The sequence below is a fragment of the Glycine soja genome, chromosome 11 (assembly GCF_004193775.1).
Source record: "Glycine soja cultivar W05 chromosome 11, ASM419377v2, whole genome shotgun sequence".
Classification (NCBI taxonomy): domain Eukaryota; kingdom Viridiplantae; phylum Streptophyta; class Magnoliopsida; order Fabales; family Fabaceae; genus Glycine; species Glycine soja.
Window position 1 is genome coordinate 42152889 of NC_041012.1, and position 25228 is coordinate 42178116.

The following is a 25228-nucleotide window of genomic DNA, read 5'->3' on the forward strand; positions in this document are numbered from 1 at the left end:
TGTTAAAGTAAAAGACTAGGGATATCATTTTTTTACTCTAACACAACTAATGGTTTTAGCACATGTTTGTGTGTAGTCATTTGTTGTGTTCAGGATCGACCCGTCAGAAAGTAAAATCTAAAATAAAAATTGAGAGAAATTTTTTTATTTTAAAGAAAATAATGATATTTGAAGTCTTTTATTTAACTGTGTGACATTTTTTACTTTAAAAATTAATATAAATATTAATAGACCTAAAGTTTAAGTTTTAATTATTTTAACTTTCCACGGACTCACCCTGCAGGTTGTGATTATTATTTCAATGCATTTTTAATGTATAAAAGATATCCTTTCACAAACATGCATTCTTAACTTGTAAACGATAACACAAACATGTACTTATGTTTACATTTAATTGAAAGGTGTGTTTAACACATTATCTTCCTGACTAGCAAAAAAAAAAAAAATCTTTCTCACAGTAATTAAATGCTAGTGCATCTATAAAATTAGAGACTTAATTTGTTACATTGCGGTCTCTTACATCCCATAATAATTTAAAGTAACCCGGGGAAAGTTTGGTTTATTAAATAATGGAGTCATTGCTCTATTCTTTTTTTTTTTTAGATGCATCCACTGACTATGGATTCCTCGTTTGTGCTGAGGTGGGATGGCAGCATGATCACATTTTAAATTATATCATAGTACTAATCTAAAAGCATTTTGGTCACCCTAATATTAATTTTAGCTTACCAATTGTTTGTGTACACGTAATCATGTAATGTTGATTGTTTGGTGGGGCAATATCCATGGGTTCTGTAGTGCTTTTAAATTAAACTATTTCCACCAAAATTTGCTCATTGTGTAGCAATCTATTTCCCTCCTTTCTTTTAGATTTTGTCTTCGAGTATGTATTATTTATGTAACATTTTGTGTACGAACTTTTTTATTCCACATGGAAAGCAGGAGTACAGGACGTGTGGCGGTGCGATACGAAAGAGCTATAACTAAAGACTCTGTCTAATTAGAGACAGCTTACTGAGTTGTGTTCCGTATACTTGTTCTTTGAGTCAGACTTATGAAAATGTTTAGAATCTTTAATATTGTAATCTTTATTATAAAAAGATATTATTATAATTTAAAATTGAACATTTTGAATTAAAAAAAAAGAGAAATTAATGACGTATTTCATCTTCAAGGAAACAAAAATTCTATAAGAAATACTAATAATCACAGGCGGATGCACCTTATCTGCTGCCTTCACAGATTTTTGTTTTATTTGTTAACGTATATAAAAAAAAATTGCAACATCCAATACAAAAACTATATTCTCAAATCCAAATCATTTACTTAAATTCTCGTTATGTTACATTAACAAAAAATAAAATAAAGCATAGTGCACACCGTTTTATGTAACATCCTAAAAATAATCAAATAATTAGTCAAATAAAAATTATCTAAATATATGTTTTAGTAAAAGAAAAAATAGATTAAATTTTTTTAATATATTAGATTGTTATATTTAAAAAAAAAAGATATTAGTATAATAATATATTAGATTAGATAAAGATAATAAAAATAAGAGATAAAGAAAGATTGGTTAAATAAATATTAAAAGATATAATTTAAATTAAGTACAACACTTATATAAGGGTAAACAATTTATTTTCTTAGAATTATATAAATAAATAGTTTCTCTTAGCATTAGTGGATTGCTCAAGGATTGAGAAGAAAAAAGAAAATGAAGAAATTATGTTAAAGCAAAGATAACAAAAACTCAAATTACTTACTTCAAGAAGTAAGTAAAACACATATATTTTCAAAACTTCAATCGTATAATTCTGTTAGGAACATTTTTATTTTATTGTGTTCTTGATATAAAAAAAAATAAGAATTAATGATGTCTTAGGATTGATTATTGTAATGAACGATGTTACATTTCACACACTAAATTGGTATTGATAGAACATTTTCAAAGTATGAAATGCCTAGATGACAAATGTTATTTATAGAAGTTTAAGTATTTTATATTTTTTTATCATATTATATATTTTGTAGTATCTTATAATATTTTACTTTCATAAAAATATTAAAAATGATTTATTGTCACTAAGAAAAATTTATAAATCCACTGCCAACTAAAAGTAACTAATTTTGAAAGTTTTCAAAAAATGTAAAAACTGATGTCCAATGATAAAGATTCTTATGTTTCAAGAATAAGGATTATATTTTATTGTAAAAAAATATACTAGCTAGAATCAGATATTAATTTTTATTCTGTGATGTTTAATTGAGAGATTTATAAACTAAAAAATTACTAGTAAAAAACTTAAATACTATATACGCAATGAAGAATATCTCAACAAGTGTCTCTTTCAAATTCAATAGTAATAATAATTGAACATAATCATAATAACAATAACAACAAAAGGAGAGCCTTATTTAAAATGCATAATTGAAACTGATAATAGAATAACAATAAATAATAAGAGAAGGAAGCATCTCTGTTTACTATCAATTGAATTGATGGAAGTGAGCAGAGAACTGCGCTGGAATCTGGAATGGCTAAAATCAAGTAATTTCCCGCCATAAACATAGCTATAAGGCTACAGGCTACTAATGGAAACCACAAAAATGCATGAGAAAATAGTATTTGGGTCCTAGCTTGCTCTCTTCATGATCATGATCATGCTGGGCTTGGCTCCTAGCTCTGAGAAGGCCCACCAATTAATGCCATGAGATATAATAAATCTTTTATGATGCTTCTTCACCTTATTATTTTAATTTGTAATATATCAGACAACCAAGGATCTGATTGCTGGATTTGGTGGAAGGATATGTTGATGAGTGTGCTTATAGAAAGAAAGAAAGAGAGAGAGAAGTAAAGTGCTAGTATTGCTCTAGTAGCTGTCATCACATCAAGGTCTATTTTGAAAAACCAAAAATCCAACATCTTCAATTGTAAGTTCATGATATAGTCAGATGTATAATCAAAGCTTAAGGATGAATCTCTAGTGTGCAACACATCCTGCCCAATTCTGAAGGAAAGGAAACTCTCATTCATGCTTGTATCTTATTACTGTGATATAATTAACATAAAACTACTCAATCGTGGTGTAAAAAGGGCTTGCCTTCAGCTTCATGTATCCAGTTTCTTTGATAAGCCACCAGTGTTCACACCCCAACTGTAGATATTATCATATTCCCTTGAGTCCTAGACCATATTTTAACGATCATGTGGAAACATGAGGAATAGAGGCCGGAATACTTGTGAATAAGGATAACATTTTGCGAACAAGTACTTATTAGAAAAGTGTATTCTAGAGTTTTCTTTCTCTTTTTTTTTTTTTTACGAAGAAAAGGTGTCATTGGTAAAGTACTCATGAGTGTTAAAATATATCATGATGCAGCTTGATAAAGTACTTCAACTAAAATTAAAATACAAGTATATATATAAGGGCATATAGAAAGTGTGATTGGTTAGAATGAGGATTTTACGTTGGTTACGTGACCAATGAAGATCCCACTAGTGTGGAATGTAAGACTTTTTTTACATCAAACATTAAACTAGCATAAAAACAACTTTTTTTATATCGGTTATTAACTTCAAGCTTTACACAACTCTTATTAGTATGATAATAACTACGATGCTAGCATAAGAAATGTAAACCTTTGTATTAAACATTGAACCAAACTCTTCCCTCCATGAATTGGTCTAGGACAATCTCCCCACATACTCCTGCAAACTTAGCCCCTTGACGTGTCAATAATTTTTACATCAAACCTAAATGGCCGACCCATAACTAACACTAGTGACAAGAGGTCCCTTGAATCATAATACTCAATATACTAGGACTAGGAAAATTTATTTGAATCAAGATTCTATCAATTGTTACATTTGGCAAAACCAAATTTGGGACCCTTTTTCTAACTACAAGATAGTGGAAAGGAAAAAAATTCCAGGTCCCTACCTATGACTTAACTTGTCTCCCTCTTTAGCCAAGTCAAATTTAACCATGTAAGAACCCACATTGACTATATCAATGCCCTCAAGTGGTCTTCGAATAGCCTTCCATCGATCTCACATAGTAGGAAACCCCCAAAAGCATCATTATCATAAATGCCCTTTCATGATAGATATAACTCATGTAACATATTGTCATCAGTATAACATCAAGGCTATTGCCTATCTCCATCCTTGACTTCTATCTTGAGCAAATTACTCCCAACATAATCCTTTCTGTGGTAAAAGATGTTGTGAATTTGGTAATTTATCATGGAAGCAAACTTTAGGATGGTTGGTTCCATCTTCATCTAGCGGCTTTAATGGACAAGGGTGATTCGAGGGGTGTAGTTCTTTCTCTCTGGACATGACATTTTTTCATCTATGTTAAAAAATTAAAACACTCACAAAAAAATATTTCATGGGTTTAAATATTTTGTTTGAAATACTTTTATGTTTATGTTTCGGTTAAATTTAAAATACCCTGAATACTTGTTAGGTTTTAATGGGTAGTAACAAGTTATATTTGAATGGATTAGTTTGGGTAAGATTTAAATTTTTTAAGACAATTAGAATCAAACTAATCCAATTAAGATCTGGTTAGTTTTGTTCAATTTATCGGGTTGTAATAAAAAACAATTTTTTTTTTCTAATTTTTATCTCTACTCAATAAATATTTAATTTTATATTAACGAAAGGTAAACTTATCTTTTAAATAATTAATTATTTATTTATTACAGGAAAAACATCATTTTATAGTTATTTACTTTATGTGTATCACTAATTTCTGTATCCAGAATATAATAAAAAATGCATAATAAACATGACCAATTTAAAGACATTTGGTAACACTAAATAAAATGACTAAAAAGAAAGAAAATAGAAAATTTGAAGAACCGTTAAGCTCTAAAATCTAAAACGTATTAATCTTAAAAGTTTTTTTTATCAATTTATAATTTAAAAGTACTTGACAGTTGATTGAATTCTTGGGTGACAAACCAGTTCCTTCCATAGTTTTGGTTGTACCTAATCCAATCCTAATCAATAAATCAAAATTTTTAGTAATATAATTTTTTTATTCATAAAAATCCAACACAATATGAAAGAATTTATAATTCTCACTTACTCACCTTACTTAACCAATTTAACTAGAACCCTTGTTAGCAGCTAGCAACATATTTTGTTTAACACTTTTTTATTAAGAGTAAATAGTTATTTTCATATTTAATTATGTAAAGTGCTAATAAATTTATTTTCAAAAGATAAAAATTCAAATTTTAGTCTTTAAAAGTAAAAAAAAATAAAATAAATTCATTCATATGTTAACTTACGTCTGTTACTCTTAATGAAAGAGTCTGCATGATACATGAGCGAATTTGTCACCGTTCTATATATTCAAAGATAAAAATGATTATTTACTCAAAATATAATTTAATTTTTATTTATTTTCCTTTTTAACGATTATCTAAAATATGAGACTCAACTAGTTTATTATTATTATGTTTTTCTATTTTTTAAGTGATTATTATAATATTATGTTTGTAACAGTTAAAAAAGAATATAGTTAAAGCTTAAATTATATTTTAAATAAATAGTTATTTTTATTCATAAATATGTAAAGCGTTCATAAGATTGTCTCAACTCTTTCATTAAAAGAATTTTTAGTGTAGGTTAATAAATGAATAGATTTATTGATTTTTTAAATTTGGAAGACTAAAATTTAAATTTTGATCTTTGAACTACAAAGGGACGAAAATAACCCTTTTATTAATTTTGAAAATTCATTTCTTAGGTTAAAATCCCTTCGTTTAGCACCGTGCCGTCATTGGCCCAAGTAACACAGAGATAGCTTCGAAACTCTGATCGGATACGCAAGAGTTTTCAATTTGACGAACGAAGATTAAAAAAAAAAAAAACAAGCCTGTTCAACTCAAAGACCTGGTTCGTTTTCAGCTTCCATTCATTCTCTCTTTTCTTGTTGCTGAATGTGCTCCAATTTTTGTGACTCATTTGGTTCTTCTTCTACACTAATTTTTTGGATGTCAATGTTCTGTTTCGAAAAAGAGAGATTTTGTGCTAGAAACACACTTCGCACTATCATTATAACGGCAACGGTGTAACAGGTTATTAATAATTCATAAAAATATAAAATAAAGAAAAATTCTTAATTCATTGTTGCTAACCTCGTTTATTCAGGGAATCAGGGTAGTGCAAGTTTTCATCTTTCTCTTTTACCTTAATCAGTTTTGTGCTCAAGTTTTCTGTATGAGTTTTGGGACTAAATAGAATGCAGAAGTTTGTAGTTAATGTTGTCTTCAATTAATTTTGATTTGAATGCGATGCTCCCTTTGAACATCATATATATATGTCATTGGTTTCTCTCTTTTTTGGTTATCAGATAATTGTTCCTTTTGTCTGAGCTGAAAGACTTGAGGACTTCTAAAGATGTTGGCCCTTCATCCTGCAAAAAAGTTATCATTTAATCGACCAATTAATAATGGGGATTTGGTTATTGTTTATGAAAGGCATGACATTATGAAGGCTGTAACAGTGTCTGAGGGATCAGTCCTGCAAAATCGTTTTGGTGTTTTTAAACATTCGGAATGGATAGGAAAGCCGTTTGGGTCTAAAGTAGTCAGCAGTAAGGGTGGCTTTGTGTACTTGTTAGCTCCCACACCAGAATTGTGGACTCTGGTATTGAACCACAGGACTCAGATTCTGTACATTGCAGATATTAGCTTTGTTATCATGTACTTGGAGATTGTTCCTGGTTGCGTGGTTCTTGAATCTGGAACTGGAAGTGGATCGTTGACTACTTCGCTTGCAAGGGCAGTTGCTCCTTCAGGACACGTCTATACGTTTGATTTCCATGAACAAAGGGCTGCATCAGCTAGGTAACGAATAAGGAAGAAATATTGTGATTTTCCCTATAGAAATTGGCAAATCATATTTGACATAATAATATGATGTTTAGTATATTTGTATGTAGCTTTCACCTGCGTCTTCTGGTTTGCTTTTATGGATTTCCACTATCAACCAATCATGTATTGTCAATTCATTGAAAGAAATTTGGCTATCACAACTTATTTCTGGGAAGCCAAACCCTTTAAATGATGTCCTAACGTATAATTAGATGATATTGATAGCATGAAAGAGGATGAAATTTAAAGTATTGTTTTATTATCTTTGCCTCTTGTTTTTATTATTCTTATCAAATTGTGTGCAAGATATTCGGTGATCAGATACTACATAATTCAAAATGCTTGCTTCTGTTCTGTATTACTTGATATACTAGTTCTCTGCTATGTTCTTAGATCATGTTAGGATTCCTCTCAACAGGATTTAGCTTTCTAGGATGTCGGGAAAAAATGGATGTAGAAACCAGTTTATAATTTTGCCCTGTACATTACTCTCTTTTTAGAAAGTTATGTAGAATGTTAAATCATTCCTGTCGTATAATTACTTTTTTTTCTTCTTTGTAGGGCTGATTTTGAGAGGACAGGTCTAAGCAGCTTAGTCACTGTGCAAGTTAGGGACATTCAGGGTGAAGGATTTCCTGATACCTTTACTGGCATGGCTGACTCTGTATTTCTGGATCTACCTCAACCTTGGCTTGTCATCCCTTCTGCTGCAAAAGTATTAAGACATGATGGCACACTGTGCTCTTTCTCTCCTTGTATCGAACAAGTACAGCGAACATGTGAAACACTCCGAACCTGCTTCACAGGTAGTTCTGTGTTTTACTTTTTCTTCTTTCTGCCCCCCTCTATATTTTCTGATTTTCCTAATGTGTGCTATTTCTTTCTCTTTAATGTAATATATATGCAACTTGCATAAAGACTGACAGAATTCCCTTGTCAATGTTTGCCTATGTAAAAAGATATAAGGACATTTGAGGTACTCTTACGCACATATGAAGTTCGGGAAGAGAAAATGCAAAGCTTATGTGGGGATGGCAATGGTTCTCTTCCTAGCAAGAGGAGACAATGCTCTGATGGAAGCTATGTACTAAGCAGCAGCAGTCCATCTATTTCTTCTGTCATGGCTAGACCTTGTGGTGAAGCTCGAGGTCACACAGGCTATTTGACATTTGCAAGAGTTAAATCACTCTCATGAAGAGTGCTATCATGTCCATCACATTTGTGAATCTCCTTTCGGTTTGAACCTCATGCCATAGGTTATTTTTGTTTGTTACAATACAGCATGCCTATGATTCATACCTTGGTCCATGAAGCAAAGCCCGCCTCTTTTTTGCAGATTAGTAATCATCGATAAATATTTTGTGCTTCTTCATTTTATTTACAAATATTTAGAGGGATCAAGCTTCTTAACTTAGTTGCATTGGTTCAACAAAGTGGTTAGAGATCTCTGTCATCATTATTGAGATTGATTTTCTGTCTCCCATTACGTTGAGAATTTCATGTTTGAACATTGCCTTCTATAATTTTATACATTATGCTGAAAGCAAAAACTGAACACTTTGAAATTCGCTTTGAAGATAACACTTTCCATCGAAAATTTGAATTTGAAGAATTAGGAATAGAGGCCAGAATGTTGTGATATTCACAGTTAAAGGGCATTATATATCTATTTAGTAAATATTTTTGGTAGAAAAAAACTTTTAATTCCTTTTGTTTACATATAGGATCGGAGGTAATAGTGTATTTGATTAAAGGAGAGAAAAAAAAAAAGAGGGATTTTAATGGAAGGGAGGTGTGGAAAGGAAAAAAGACAAGAAAAACTCATTTTTCAGTTCAAGAGAAGGGAAGAAGAGTTGAAATCTCTTATTTGGTATGCAAGGAAAGGAGAAAAATTATAATGTTATTTTGCCTTTATTAATATTATTGGAAGGGATGGGAATTAAAATAAGATTTCAGGGTAATTAAGTTAGCACAATTTAAAAATTATAAATATTTTGTCTTCATTTTTTTTTTCAATATCGGAAGAGATACAAAATAGAGAAGTTTTAATTCCCCTCTAAATTTTTTAATTAAACAAAGTAAAAAAAAAAATCTTCCTATCGTTTCCCTAAAACCAAACACAATGGAAATAAAATTGTGACATCCTCCCGTTTCATTTAAACCGAACACAATCTTACGTTATAACAGAAGCTACTACTGATAACATCTGCATTGGTTCTACGTGTTTAAAGTGATTTTGTTTAAGAAAAAATTGACTATATAATTATATGCTTACAAACATTTTAATTAATCTTAAATGCAATATGTGCATATTGTTTGCAATAAAAAGTTATTCTTCTAAAATAAAATATGCACTTTAGAGTAACTTATATTTAGGCCATGCTTGTATAGATGCTGATTCTTCTGACGACTTTGTGAGAAAACATTTGCATGGACGTTCTAAAATCCAAACAGAGAAGCAAACATGTATTTTAAAAACCAATAAAATAGATTGAGTGCGTATATCCATGTATTTTATCATCACTAAGGTTATAATTTTGCATTTTTTACACCCCAGTTTAGAGGAGTAAAATCATTTGCAACGACGATGTTAAATAATTTAATCGTTGTATACTTGAATTGGTAAAATTAAATTACACACGCTTAGCACTCATTCATAACTTATACTACAACACAAAGCAATGGCACGTTTGAGGAGCCATTGAACTAAATGAGCCATAAAAACTGGTGTGAATCGTGAAGCATAGAGTAGTAAAACACCTGCATACAATTGAAATGTGATAACTGCTAAATAATTGTGAATTAATAATAGAAAATTAGTCAAATTTTGATTTGAAATTAATTATTTAGTAGTTATTAGTAATTAAAAGTTAGAAATTAATTAAGTTTGAATTTTTTGCCACAGATATCAAAACTGGAGGTACAACAAGTAAAAAGGCAGCAAAAATTAAAAAAAAAGAAGAAAACCTAGAACAGGTCCAACCCAACACACGCGCTTAATACGCGTCACACGCTAAGCGTGCAAGGCAGCACAAGCGCTAAGCGAGGCGTTAAGCACGAAGATGCAGGATTCGTTACGCGCGCTAAGCACGAGGCACACGCCAAGCGCGCAATCCAACAGAAACACACGCTAAGCCTGCAGCACGCGTTAAGCGCGCCTTTGAAGGCCCAAAACCCATTTCTACGCCTATAAATAGAGATCCAAGCCAAGGGAGAACGGACACTTCGCCTCAAAACACTTCTCTCAGCATTCTCCAAGCCTGAGCTCTTCCCTTTTTCTCTATATTCTTTGTTTTTTTATCTATTCTTTCTTTCACCCCAGTCGTAAAGTCCATCAATGGCCATGAGCGGCTAATCCCCTAGCCAGGGCCTAACAGGCCTAAAAAGCCAACGATATATGGTGTACTTCAAGAGTTATCAATGCAAAGAGGATTCATTCCAAGTTTTATGTTCTAATTATTTTCTTTTTATCTTGCATTTATGTCTTAAATTTCTTTTGGGTTTTATTCGCTCGAGGGTATTTCCTACTAAGGGTTTAAGAAGTAATGCATGCATCAATTTTAGGGATTATACGCTTGGAAAAGGGTAACACCTAAAAGAACAAATTAAGAAAAGAATTGTCGGGCTGCCGTTGCTAGTCATAGAATGATGACTCAATGTCCATGCATTTAGCAACATCTAGAATTTAACTTTAATGCATTTTAATTATTGAATCTTCACAAAGGCATTTGAAAAATAGATAATTAAAATAGGCTTGTCATCGTGAGGCATCACGGACAAGTAAAATTAATAGATATGGGTAGAATTAATTCAACTGCATTAGTAATTAACATCATAAATTCATGCATCCTAAACCAATTAGGTTTGTTCGGTCTTGGCATTTTCATCAATTGTCTTCCTAAATTATTTGAACTAGCCGTAACAATTTATTCTTGTGCCTATTCCTGATTTTACTAGTTACTTTTACTTATAAATTGAAGAATATTCAATAAAGTACAATAAAATTCCTGTAAAAACGATACTCAGACTTCCGAAAATTACTACTTAGAACGATTTGATACACTTGTGAAACACCTCAACAAAATGCATAATCGGACATGTGCAAAAAAACCAGTAATACGGTGTCGTATCCCACTGTTGGTTAGTGCAACTACTTTTTTAGATTTTACAGACAAATTCAACTTCAAGTGTAGTAGTTCAAAAGGACAATCTTACAATAATTTGAATTACCTTTTCTCTACACAATGGAATGGTTGTCAAAAAATAAGCAGAAGCCAGAATAAGAATTAGCCAAGATTTGGCAAGATTCCAATATGCTATATTCAGCTAAAAGACCATTACTATAATGCACTGCCACTGACTGATCATTATACAAATGGATACCCTTATACGGTGATATGATACCCCATCATCATTTATCACAGACAGAAGTAAGGGTAGACCAGACTAGTAGGCAACACAAATAGATGGAACCTGCAATTAAACAAGAGGGTCCACGAAGGACAAGGCCTGCCTAACCACCTCATTAACTCAACTCCTATAGCTGTACCCAGCACATACCTGAGATTGAGCACTGTGAGAAGTAAATTTTTATGCGGACCATAGTCAAAGCATTTAAACTGGAACATTCAGAAAATTACTAGCAGATTTAAGCATGATTTAGATATAGATTCCCCCAATCTGTTGATATCATTTTTCTATCTCGTGATTGAAGTTAACTGAAATTACTATAGGGATCATTTTCTATTTGAAATTTAGAAGCCACTACTGATTTTACAACTCTAACATTCACCCGTGACCCATGCCAGAGACGGGTCACATCTATTTTAGCAGTGAGAATAATATATCATTTCCGAATACACAAGTGGTATTTAATGCAGACACCAATTTAAATTTAGTAGGGACGCGCCTTCATGTCGACCAACTTTAGAGGGCAAAAAACTTGAACTTCACTCTATTTTCAACCCCAAAAACAATTCTCTCCCCCTTTTCTTTAACCAACTTTTGTAAAGCAAACCACGAGTGAAAAAACACGAGGGGGAATTTGGCTCCGTTGAGTTAAAGAAAAGCTTGGAACTTTTCCCCTTGCAAGAACTTGAGCTAAGCAACACTTCCATGATCCGAACCATCGTCATAGTAATAAGGGGACAACTTTCCATCTTTCTTGGCAGGTTTCGTTTGGTTCTCTGTGCCCACCTCTTGCAACATCTTCACCACTCTTCTCATTGCAGGCCGGTTGATTGGAAGAGGACTAGTGCACATGAGACCAATGTTGAGGACCTTGCAAATTTCTTCTTTGAAACAAGAATCAAGCCTCGAGTCGATCACATGGTCAACACCTTTCTGATCCAAGGTGTTGCACGCCCACATAACCAAATCTTTTTCCCCAAATTCAGGGTCTATGGGCCTCCTTCCAGTAACCAACTCAAGTATGACAACACCAAAACTATATATGTCACTCTTCTCATTCACTCTAAGCGTGTATGCATATTCTGCAGAAAGAAAGAATCATGTCAGTTTGGCTCCAAAGAGACGTGGAAGCTGATAATTATCGCAAAACAAAACATTGAATAGCAGCTAGTAATGCCAAGCAAAAGAAACCATTTTGATACTAAGCTTAATTTATCAGTTAACATTGGTATAATTTACTGGCATTACTTCTATGGGCACAAAAGGATTATCCTGCACAGATCTTCTATATACTACTTAGACACCAAGCTTAAGTGCTTAACACATAAAGCTTTCTCAAACTAAACTTTAATAAAATCGAACAAGAAGAAAAACTGGAAATGAACAATTCAAAATTTCTGCTAACCTGGTGCAATGTACCCACAAGACCCAGCTATGACGGACATGGATTTAGTTCCTTTCCCGGTGGCATCGACTACCTTAGCTACTCCAAAATCTGCCACTCTTGCACCGAAGTCCCCATCCAACAAGATGTTGTTAGATTTCACATCTCTATGAACAATTGAAGGAACACAGTCATGATGCAAATAAGAGAGGCCTTCTGCAGCATCAACAGCTATCTTGTACCTAGTTGGCCAATCCAACAACCCTCCTTTATTGCTATGCAGCAAATCCCCCAGACTACCATTCGGCATATACTCATAAACCAATAGCTTGCTGTCCCTAGTGGTGCAGCAACACCACAACTTGACAATGTTCTTGTGCCTAATTTTGCCCAAAGTTTCAACCTCTGCATCAAAAGAACTGTCTTGACGAAACTGATGACCCTTCTCAACATCTCCGCTATCTATTTCCTTTTTGACCCCGCCCCATATCTTCTTCACGGCAACAGATTCCCCGCTGGTAAGCACAACCTTGTAAACCTTCCCGGACGACCCGCTTCCTATCACATTATCTTCGTCGAGGCAATTCAAGATCTCATCTTCGCTAAAACCCAGTTTATGAAACGACATCAACGTCCACTTCGATTTATCAACAGATCTCCCAGCATTCTTGAAATTCCTATACCTGAAGTAGAACCATACCACACCAACAACAAACACCAAAGAGGCAACTATAAAAATAGCTCGCAGAATCCACACAAAACCCTTACTATTATCATCATCCCCTTTGCCATCACACAAGCCTTTGAAATCGCCACACAAGCCAGGATTACCCATAAAACTAGCCCTGTACATATCCTTAGCCAGCAGTGGAGGAAGCCTTCCAGAAAGCCTATTATAAGACAAGTTGAGCAGATTGAGCTTCAAATTCTGCAACCCAAGAGGAACATTCCCAGAAATTTCATTGTTGGAAAGATCAAGAAAATTTAACACTGACAAAATACCAATTTCATCAGGAATCTTCCCACCAATTTCATTATTAGCCAAATTCAAGTCATTGAGTTTCTTCCACGATTGAATCCCCTTGGGAAGCTCCCCAGAGAGCTCATTGTTGTGAAGATCAAGAGTCCCAAGCTGCCCAAGATTCACAATACTCCCAGGCAACGACCCATTGAAGTTGTTATCAGCACCAGAAAACTCTTGAAGATTCTCCAACCACCCAATCTCGTCGGGAATGACACCGGAGAAATTGTTCTTGGACAAAATCAACAACGACAAATTCCTCGCCCCAGCAATGGTCCTGGCGATTGGACCACTAAACGAGTTATTCCCCAGTTCAAGCAAATACACATGCGGAAGACCCCACATACCCGCCGGAACCTCGCCGGACAACCGGTTCGTACCCAACCTCACACGCGACAACCTCCGACAGCCGCCCAAACTCGCCGGAATCTCCCCGGAGAACTCATTCTCAAGCATCAACAACTCCTCCAACTCACCATGCTCGCAGAGACTCTCCGGAATCCCGCCGGAGAACCGGTTTGTAGAAACATCAAGCCACTTCAACGGAGCATTCTTCCCCAAATTCTCCGGCAACTTCCCGGCGAGCTTGTTCCCGAACAATCTGAGTTCATAGAGGTTGGGTGAATCTGCAATACTCGGCGGCAACTCGCCGGTGAAGCGGTTCTCGTAGAGGTTAAGACTCTCGAGAGGCAAACGGCACAATTCATCAGGAATGGTCCCACTCAAATGGTTCATGGAAACATCAATGAGCCTCAGCGAAGTGAGGTTGGACATTCCCTTGGGAAACTCAGCGGAGAGAGAGTTGTTGTAGAACTCAATCTGCGTGAGAGCGGTGAGGCGAGTGAGCGAACTAGGGATGGGACCGTAGAGGTTGTTGAAGGAGAAGTCCAAGACGCGAAGGTTGACGAGGTTCCCGAGGGATTCCGGGATGGGGCCCACGAGGTTGCAGCCGCTGAGCCAGAGCGTTTCTAAGTTAGTGAGGTTGCCGAGGGAGTGAGGGATGGGTGAAGGGAGAAAAGGGTTGAAGGAGAGGTTGAGCGTTTTGAGGGTCGTGATGTTGAAGAGAGAAGGTGAAACGACGTCGTCGAGGAGGTTGTAAACGAGGGAGAGTGTTTGGAGGTTGGGGAAGGTGGCGAAGGAGGGAGGGATGGGGCCGGAAAAGTTGTTGCCGGTGAGGTCGAGGTGGAGGAGGTTAGGGAGGAGGGGGAGGGTGTGGGGGAGGAAGCCGGTGAGGAGGTTTTGGGAGAGGTCGAGGTGTAGGAGGGGGGTGCAGAGAGAAATTTGGAGAGGGAGGGTTTGGTTGATGGAGTTGTTGAAGAGGATGATGGAGGTGAGGTTGGGGAGGCGGCAGAGGAGGGAGGCGGAGAATGGGCCGGAAAGGTTGAAGTTGGAGAGGTCAAGTGCGGTGACGGTGGTGTTGCTTGGGCCGCAGGTGACGCCGGCCCAGTTGCAAGGGGTGGCGTCGCGGTTGTTCCAGGAGGAGAGGGAGGAGTCCGGGTCGTCAAGAGATTGCTTCCACTCGTACAGATACAAACCATCTTGGTTCAGCCCAGAAATCAAAGACGCTTGTTCCAGGAGGAGAAGAAGGAAGACAGGAAGCAGTTGCAGCATTGTTTCTGTGTTTAGGAACAGAAAAAACAGCCTTGGTCTCGTCGCACTGCAGTGAGCTTTGCTTTCTACTGAGCTCGCAACTGGCAAGAGAGGTTTTTGGCTCTGTGTCTCTATAAAGACTCCTCAGATTTGATGCTTCACCACAAATCACTGCCTTCTAATCACTTCTCATCAATCTTTTTTTTTTTATACAGAAAAGGAAAGATAACTAAAATTAGATAAACTCTAGTAATACCTTCTTTTATTCAGCATAATGTAATAATGTATAATATGCTCTCCAAAAAAAACAAGCATGTTTAATGTATTAAGGATTAGAAAGATATTTTTTTAATTATTGTATCTACAACTTCAAATTATTTTACCCTTATACACTCAGAAAGAGTTTTGTTACTCTAAGTAATTTTATTCCATTCGAATAGTAATATATAAAAAATATTTTAACTTATAAATTTAGAAGAATTATATAAAATTTAATTATTATAAAAATAAAAAAAATCTTATTTATGTATTTATTAGTAATTAGATGGCAACGTAAAAAACTATTTTTTGTCTTAGTATATTCTAAGTGTATTTTAAAAAACAAAAATAAAAACTTTGTGTTGGAAAGATGTATTTACAAAATAAAATATGGAACTATAATTATCAATTTAAAAACAAATTATTAAAATGATGATAAAATAAATTTCAATTTATTTTGTTTTTTTATTAACAACTATAGTTTTAAGAATTTAAAAAATGAGCAGCATTTAAATGACATGCTTTTAATTATTTGCGCGCCTATTAATTCTACAAATTCTATCCCAAAAAAAGAAAACTAGAATCTGTATATTTATATCACTATATTGGGAAGTTGTCTTAAAAAAATGCTTTGACTTGATAAAAATTTGTGGAGCATTTGTTTTGTTAAGTCTAGGCCACATGAATTACTAGATTTGATCTTGAAGAGAAATCTTAGTATTAATTTAATTATTGTGTAAGAGGCATTCCTCACATGTACTCAAAAATATATATTACCATCAAGATCAAGGTTGAAACTCCCAAGATGTGAGTTTTCAGATCTACCCAAGCTTGATATATACATCATAACGAGTTAATTAGTAGTTAGCGGTAGATACACCATGTGCAAGTTCATTGGTACGTAGCAAAATGATCTCTCAAGTAATCTATATTGATTATTAGTGTCTAGTCAGAGGGAGAAAATCACTAACACATAGCAAGTATTATGCTACAAAAAGAGAGAATAGTAGGTAGTGTTTTTCAATATGTAAACTCCTATTAAACTATCCGGAAATAATGACACGTGACTATTTGGCTACAAGATAAAGAAAAGAAAATATAGTAGTAACAAACAACAACCGTTTACTTTCATAAAGTGGTGCGAAATAATAACTGTTGTGACTACATAAAGGAAAAAGCAAATGTTAGTGGAACACTGGAATGTTTGTGACAATCAACGTGAATTTGGAGTCTGAACCGGTGAGGAAAAAGATACATTACCCGTGCCAGTTACAACCAACATATCATGATGTTTATTGTTTAGTAGACTAAGAATTGCGTGAGCAAAACAAACAACAATGAATATTGTTGTATCCTATTGCATATTATTTATGAAAGGAGTTTATATAAAATAAAAATCGAGTAATGTTTTAATGACATCATAAATTGCATTCAAGTTGTCTAATGGTTTCAACAAGCTACATTTTTGGGAATATATGATTGTGTTTGTGACTCTACATCGTGGAATACTGGCTGGTATTTATCTAAAAAATGAAAGGCTTTGCATTGATGTCTATGTTATCGCAAACAACCCTTGGTACGAAGTAGTTATTGAGTTCCTTTTATAAATGTCGTGGAAAATGCCGTTTTAGACACGAATAATTTGAAATAAAGTAGTAGTACTTCATATTGCTTAAAATTGTTTGTATTCGGCTAATAGGACATCAAAATCAAATGGATATGATTTAATGGATAGGGATTTGTTTATCAAGCAGATTTGAATGAATCAAGTAGGGGGGCCAAACTTATAAATTATAGAGCATTTCTTCAACTTGATATATATATAATAAATATAAGTTGTTGTTATCGTTTCGGAAGTTTCTAATTAGTACAATAATGACCAAAAATAATATTCGGACGGTGATATTGATTTCACAAACGACGAAGGACCATTAATTATTAATAATAATAAAAGGGTGATAAATGTTAGTACATGACAAAACTTGCAAGTGTCAAACAACTCAAAAAAGGCATTGAAGAATGGAGAAGGAGCCAATAGCAGTGTGACGGTGGTGTTTGAAGGGGAACGAGAAACGAGAAGAAATGGTTCATTTTGTGGCGGCTGTACGGCAACACTGGATGGATGAGGTTCACGGAGTCACTGTAGCTTTCTGACGGTTCTCAGATTCAGAGGAAACGCAAAGCAAAGCGTCATGCAAATAGACACTTTTCAAGTTTCAATGAAACTGCTATTTTGTCAATCTCAGTCAAATGTCGGGAAAACCGTCATTTTCTTGTGTTAACTCCTTCATTTTGATTTACTGAAGCCATCTTTAATGTACGTAACTTTTTATATATTTATTACAAAAGCTATTAATTTTAATTATATAGTAATTCAATTTTTTTAACTTCCTAAAAAAATCCTATTAACTACTCATTCATAAAGATTAACAGAATTAATTTAATTAATAGTATCAATTTTTTCATAAATTTATATGTTTTCTAAAATTATTTTTAATATTAATGAGACTTTTTTTATTAAAATATTTTTTAAATTTATTTCTTAGGTTCAGTTAAGTTTTTTATTTTTAAAATTTTTAATTTTTTTTTTTAAATTTAATTAAGTTTCTATTTTTTTAAAATGATTTTAATTTGATAGCATTTAAAGTCAAATTTGGTGTAATTTTTAAAATGTTCAGAGCTTATAAAAAAATCAAATTAAACCCATTTAAAAATTAGAGACATCGCTGAATTTTTAAAAAATAAAAGGACATAATTAAAAATTTTAAAAATAAAGCAATCAAACTGAATTTATTAATTAAATAAATTAAGTGAAAATAATTTAACCTTTATTTTTTTAATCTTTTATTAGAATAAAACTTATTATAATCGGCCTGAATTTTAGTAGCTTGCATAAGGTCCTATAAATTCTAATTTTTTTGTGATCATTTAAAAAAAAAGATTATCCTAATCCTATGAGACAAATATTTTAAAAATTAACGAGTTGTTATGAACTCGCCATCTTGTGATTCTCAATGTAATTTCACCGTGCTTTCTAATAAATAAAAAAATTACTATGTAGTATTACTATTTATTGAAATCTCAACTTTGACACAAGTTATCAAGACTCTTGTTATTAACGCCAAGTTAAGTTTATCCTATTCCTCTGAGACGAATATTTAAAAAACCAACGACTACGTAGCAATGCTTGAAACCATGGCGTTCAAATTAAGGTCTTGTGTTGGGGAGTATAGTAGCAATGCTTGGAAACTTGGTGTTCAAATTAAGGTCTTGTGTTTGCCTCATTTTGTTTCGAGAAAGCAGACCATCTTGATTATAGAATTAGCTTAATTGTCACTATAAAATAATGATTCACCATGAATGAGCCATGTTCATTTATTTATAAGAAATTTTAAGTCATTGAACTCAGCAATAAATTTCAGTATCCCGCATATCACACACGGTATCTTGATCTTTAATTCTCAAGATCTCTTGGGATTTATTAATGAGGTTGTATGCGCGGTGTTTATAGGAGTAGTTCTTAGTGATTTTTAATTCTTTTAAAATGAAGAGTATAAGTAGTATATGTTAAGTTTTAAATAGCGAATTTTAAAATTTTAAAGTTGAAATAATAATTTGTGTGTGTGCGAAATTCCGAGTTCACACGGTTAAATTTTAGTTAAACTGGCAGTAATTAAATTTATATTTTTAAAACTATATAAAATTTTAAATGATAAAAAATATAAATTTAGGAAAAACTAAGATATAAAAAATTACTATAACCTTTAAATTATATATTTTATAAAATGGAAAAAATAACTTATATTTAACTGAAATCTTTAAATTAATATTTATTTTTTGTTTGTCTTAAAATTATTTTAGATTAATTTAAAAATATAGGTTCAAACTAATTTTTTGACATCGATTTTTGCCAGTTTTGAAACGTTTTGACCGATTCTTTATTCATTAAAATGCTACTATTGTTTTAAGAATTAACAAACCACTAATTAGACTATTTCGGTCAAATTGGCTAATTCGATCTGATTTTTAAGGTAATGACATCTATATTACTTTAGAGGTAGAATCGACTAGATTGATAGTTCAAATAATTTTCAAATTCGGACAATCTTAGAATTCATTAAGAATCGGCCAATCCAATTGATATAGGGGTGTTAAATATAATAGTTAATATTATCTTACACTTCTATAGTTCACCTAAAAAAAACTTCTATAGTTAACATATATGTAGGATAAGTATAAATAATATTCAATGGGGAATATAATTTATAATTTAACAAAATCTAGATAGATTTTACTTAATACTAATTAAAGTATAATGTAACACTACCATTCTTCTAATCCAAAATTATTAAATTAGAAAATTTGGCCATTCTTATCAATACTATTTTCGTGTGCAAGACCGAGTAGCATCTATGACTTTAGTTTGGAAGAATGTAGAAAGGGAAGAGTAGTGATTAGTAATTTTCTTATAGTTCTGCGAATAAGTACACACAGGTTCAGAATTAATATTTGATATGTTTTACCAAGTTTTTTTTTTTGAACTTTTATCTTGTTAACTCGTAAGTCGTTGTACCTGCTTAGCATTTGTTATTTTCTTTTATATCTTTTGTTAACATGAACAGGAATAATTAGGTAAAGACTGTTTTTGAATATATATATATATATATATATATATCAAATGTCAATGCATATCACCCGCGGCCACCACTGATCATGCTAGATAGCTAGCTGCAGCCAACTAGTAAATTAATTATAATCTTCAAATATAATTAAGATCAACAAATATATATTGGGTTTGTTTTTGAAAATTATTTATGGCAAGGGTATTTGTCAAGAACAAGACTGGACAGTCTAACGTTACCATGTTTGTCTTCCCATGATTGTGTATTATTATTACATCTCATACTGCTTGCCCCACCCGAACCTTTCTGTTGGCACTTAGGAGTGAAACTCTTCATTCCCTTTTCTCGTTTTGGTTTGGTAGAAACAACACAAGAACGTAAAACAAGCATATATAGAGGCCATGATTTTGTATACGGGGGAGAAGAATAAATTATGACTGAATTGTATAGGTCTCTTTTTACACTTTATACAGCATGCTTGTGATATTCAAACATAAAAGCGTTTACCTTTTATTATAAAAAAATGCGTTTACCTTATACACTACACAGCCTAACTAGTTGCTTTTTGGTTTGGTAGAACGTAGAAAAGTAAGCATAGGCTATGATTTTGTATACGGGGGAGGTAGAATAAATTATAACAGTTCAAGTGCTTTTGTACACTTTATACGGCTTGCTTAAAAGCGTTTCCCTTACACAGTGTAGGAATTTTCTTTTTACACTTTTTAATTCATCAAAATTTAAGTTATAAGGAAAGGTTATTATTTTTCCTTTTTGTATAAACTCCACTTTAAGAATATATTAACTATAATCCTCATATGCCGAAAATGATTGATGAAATTAAGCCAGTTAACGAGATTTACAAATATAATTTATCAAAAAAATTACATGATTCTCTTGTTGGTCTTGTTCGTTTTTTTAATAACTTGACAAGTTAATGAATTACTAACGTAATTATTAAGTTACAGTTTAATGTTAACATTATTAATTTGACCACTTGAAATATAATTTCTTTTTAGAAATTATCGTAATAGTTTTGGTTTTTCAATGAAGCCTTGAGAGGCTCACAAACTTTATTCCTTAAGTCAACTAAAATGTTTTGGTCACGAAAAAATTTCAGATGGAAACATGACAATGCCTTGTAACTAAGGCATTCAAAAAGTGACTTGTATTTTTTTCAGGTCCGAAAGGGATTGAGCTGCTGTATAGTCATTCAATTTTTGGGAGATCTCTTCTTATTCTGGATCTTATATTCTAAACTGTCAAATATCTAAATAATAACTAGTGTGATCGTTCATAGGCCAAGCTTCCCAAGAGACATTAAAAAAATGGGCCTAACATATAGTGATATGTTGGTTTAAGATTATGGATGTACATGGCTCAGCCTGAAACTAGGAGAGTACAAAAATGAAGTAAATTATCTACTTCCTTTAAATATACTTGTGCTCTCCTCTATTTATATTGCGTGTGTGGAATATGTCTAATAACTATATTTACTCCTTATGTTCCATTAAGCAGGAACATCAACTTATATGTCACAAGTTTTTTAGGTATAATATTTTCATTTTATTAATTTAAATTATTTGTTACATTAAATTTAGCTGATTATATATGTTTAAAGTAATTTGTTTTGTTAGTGTTAAAAAATGATTTTTTTTCTTAGATGACATAAAACAATTTTGAAGATTAAAACTCATATTAGAGATGCTGTGAGCGATTTTAGTGAACATGGAGAGGATGAGATCAGGATGAACCTTGAGCCGGCCAACATGTTAATTTGCAGCATATGCCACCCCCCACCCACACTCACACATTGTCTATGGTTCAAATTAGTAAATGTTTGAAACTTCTTTTTCAACGCCATTATCAGCATGTCAAACAAGAAGTAGTTCTTGGAACCTATGATTAGCATCTCACCGATCTCAATTCGGAGATTATTGTCCTTCAATTCCATTTAAAATCGATCAAATTAATACAAGGATGATGATAATAATGAGGACAATGATAATAGAGATATATGATTGATTTAATAATGAAGAAAAAAAAGAAAAAAAATCATGAATTTGAATCTTTTGTTAACAAAAATTAATAATACTCACAACTAATATTTATCAATAAAAAATTATAACAATAATTATAAAGCAGATCATTAAGTCAGAGTTTTTATTACTACAACAACAACGGTGTAGTGGCTTTCAGAGAACAAGTTATCACAACCCTACTAATTAAATCAACCACAAAGATTCAATCTCCACGAAACAATTGACAACCTCTGTGTCAAACTCATTAAAAGAATACTTTTTGTATAATAATATTTTTAGTTGTATAATTTTTATAATAACTTTTAAAATTATAATGGTAGTTCAATTATAGATGAACTTACGACATCCACTCACCCACACACACAGGCCCTAAACTTTAATTATAAGTATAAAAAATGTCCAATTCATAATTCCCATTCATATACACACAGTTATCATGATAAAATGATGAAAATACAGTTCACATTCCAAAATCTCCAAAGGAAAAAGAAACAGAGAAAAGGTGAAGGTGTTTGTAACAGATGATGCAAGATTTCACTACACGAAATTAAACAAAAACCAAAAAAAAAAAGCTGCATGTATTTTGCCCAAAAGAGTTGCAAAAGAAAAAGCCTTAATATATTCACTCCTTTATCAACAAAATACACAATAATAGTCTAAATTTTTTTTTTTTCCATTCTAGCTCGTGGTCCAGGCTATGTGGACTATCTAAAGCACCTTCTTGTCGTCCATGACGACTTAAAATCTGCTTTATATATTAAATTTACAAATATATAAAATAGAAAAGATAGCAACAGGTTTTTCATCTTGTTTTCTTTGTCGGATGCAAAAGAATATAGTGGTCCAACAACCGTCCAACAAACAGAAACCCAACTAAACATTTTCCTGATTCCAAGATGTCACACACTCTTGCTACTATCTTCTATTAGAAAAACAATCATAAGATATTTTAAAGCAATACTACCTTTTAGAAGAGTACATAGCAGCCAGCATCACTATAAAAAGATCAAGAGCTATATATACGGTGGAGCCCCAGGAGAAAATCTGTGGGGCCTAAAAAGAAAGCTTTTACAAACTTTGAGGCAAGGTTATAGCCCTGATCCATTATATTAACTATTAAGCTAGACAAAGACACAAAAAGGCTAGTATAGTAAGTAAATTAAGGTAATGGTGGATCCAACTTCCAACCCATTTGAGCCTGTTCCAGACCACATTCATTATTGTCGTCTTATATTTTAAGTCTACTAGCATTACCCCCCCATGCCACCATTTCCCCCACTTTTCTCTGTCTAAGTTTGCAGCCACTATGGGGAATTCTTTTTCCCCATTTTGGTGTAGCTTTCTCTTCTTTTGGTACGAAATCTCTTGTTTCCTACTACTGTGCATGATTAGTGAATTAAAGGAGATTTGGGGAAGATCCCTGTAGATGTTTATTCCTTTGATCTGAATTGTTTAACATAACACAAGTTTAAAGCACATTCTTTTTGAGAGGAGCAAGTTGAAAATTAGTAGATTAGCTGTATATATTCCAAGCATGTACTCTTGCTATGTTGTTTTAAAAAATAAATCATGGTTCATGGGAGGAAAAGCTTGCATATTCTATAAACTACCACTATGCCATCAAAGTTGAACTCACACCAACCCTTAATTACTTTAGTTTTGTTTCTTTGTCATGATTCATGATTCCTTCACATATCAAGCATCAATCAATTAGGAATCTTTTTGACTAGTGTAAAATAAAGCAAACAATTTCAATTGGTATAGCTAGATTGGAATTTGCTACACGTTTGAAAGCCTTTTGAATTGACTGAGAGGTGGGGGAAGGGAAGGAGTATATATTATTAGTGATTTAATTAGGCATCTAACTTAATGCACAAATTTACGCCCCGCACACACACACACATATATTTCCATGTTAAACCAAAGATATTTTTCATTTAAAACAATCATAGAGGTATCAAGGGCTCTCTAAACTGGTGATGATGTGGATGCCATTTTGATGTCAAAGAGATAGATAGGTCAGGGTCATGATTTGTTTCATAACGGGAACTGCCTACCTAGTATCAAATTCTAGGGTCCAAATAATGTATTGTTTGATTGCAATATTATGTATGTTGTGCATTGCTTCTAATCTTCTATCACGTGGTATTGTTTAGCTGTTTAGGGATAATGGGAAATGAACCGAAAGAAATTCCTCTTCATCCACTCCAATGATAATAGCATTGGCATATATAGGATAAGATATGACTGATTGTGCTTTGTGACTTAGATATATCGGGTTGGGGCTACCTGGTTCACCCGTTTGCCCGAGTTGGGTATCTATATGTGCTAGATATATACTATCTCCTCAATAAAGTGAATGTGTGGGGGGAAATAGTAGAAGTGACAGTCATAATATAATTAGGATCTCAACTAATTAAGTTAAAATGCATGATAGAATATAGATCCACTTGGCACTTGTAAAGTCAGAGTATGCATGATAGAATATAGATCCAAATTACCATTCAAGAAATGCGAAGTCTTAAATTAAATAAAAATTTTAATCATTAAATATGCATAGCGTTGGCCTAAACATAGCCATATAGGGACACCCAGTAAACGATAAAATGGGCAGGCCTATAGTTTTTCCTTTTACCCCAAATAGGCCGATGGACTTTGGAGTGTCACCTGGCATTAAAAGGCACTTAGTTAGAGATATAATTTTAAGGAAATATTTAGTCTACACTTACTCTTCTCTTCCATTTTGTTTTTATTCTATTTTCTTCTTTTCTCTTATTTTTTTTATATTTAAACATATAATTTAGTCCTTACATGTGTAATAGATTATTAATTATTAATTTAGTCTCTATACGAAAAAGATAATATTAATGGGTCTTGATACGTTTGATGTTTTCGATTTGGTTCTCTGTTGTCTATACGTATAAGAACAAAATTGGCAATTTGATACACATACATATAAACTAAATAATGTGTTTAATTTTCTTTTTATCGTATCACTCTTTAT

At 32.8% G+C, this 25228-nt stretch overlaps 2 protein-coding genes across 3 annotated transcripts; one reads left to right on the top strand and one right to left on the bottom strand.

Annotated features, from left to right (window-relative positions):
- The first annotated feature begins 5770 nt into the window (after positions 1-5770).
- On the top strand, positions 5771-8450 carry LOC114374244 (tRNA (adenine(58)-N(1))-methyltransferase catalytic subunit TRMT61A-like). 2 transcript variants are annotated; one of them, XM_028331864.1, is made up of 4 exons: positions 5771-5920; positions 6378-6873; positions 7462-7706; positions 7860-8450. In XM_028331864.1, the coding sequence occupies exons 2-4, from the start codon at positions 6425-6427 to the stop codon at positions 8093-8095; spliced, it is 930 nt and encodes a 309-aa protein (XP_028187665.1). In that variant the 5' UTR covers positions 5771-5920; positions 6378-6424; the 3' UTR covers positions 8096-8450. The 2 variants fall into 2 exon arrangements, with proteins under 2 accessions (XP_028187665.1, XP_028187666.1); XM_028331865.1 differs by lacking the exon at positions 5771-5920 and adding an exon at positions 5972-6102.
- Positions 8451-11186: 2736 nt separating this feature from the next.
- On the bottom strand, positions 11187-15486 carry LOC114374268 (receptor-like protein kinase HSL1). The gene is made up of 2 exons (XM_028331893.1): positions 12716-15486; positions 11187-12392 (listed from the first exon to the last, which is right to left on the bottom strand). Exons 1-2 carry the CDS (start codon positions 15324-15326, stop codon positions 12001-12003), a joined length of 3003 nt encoding a protein of 1000 aa, XP_028187694.1. The 5' UTR covers positions 15327-15486; the 3' UTR covers positions 11187-12000.
- Positions 15487-25228: the final 9742 nt, after the last annotated feature.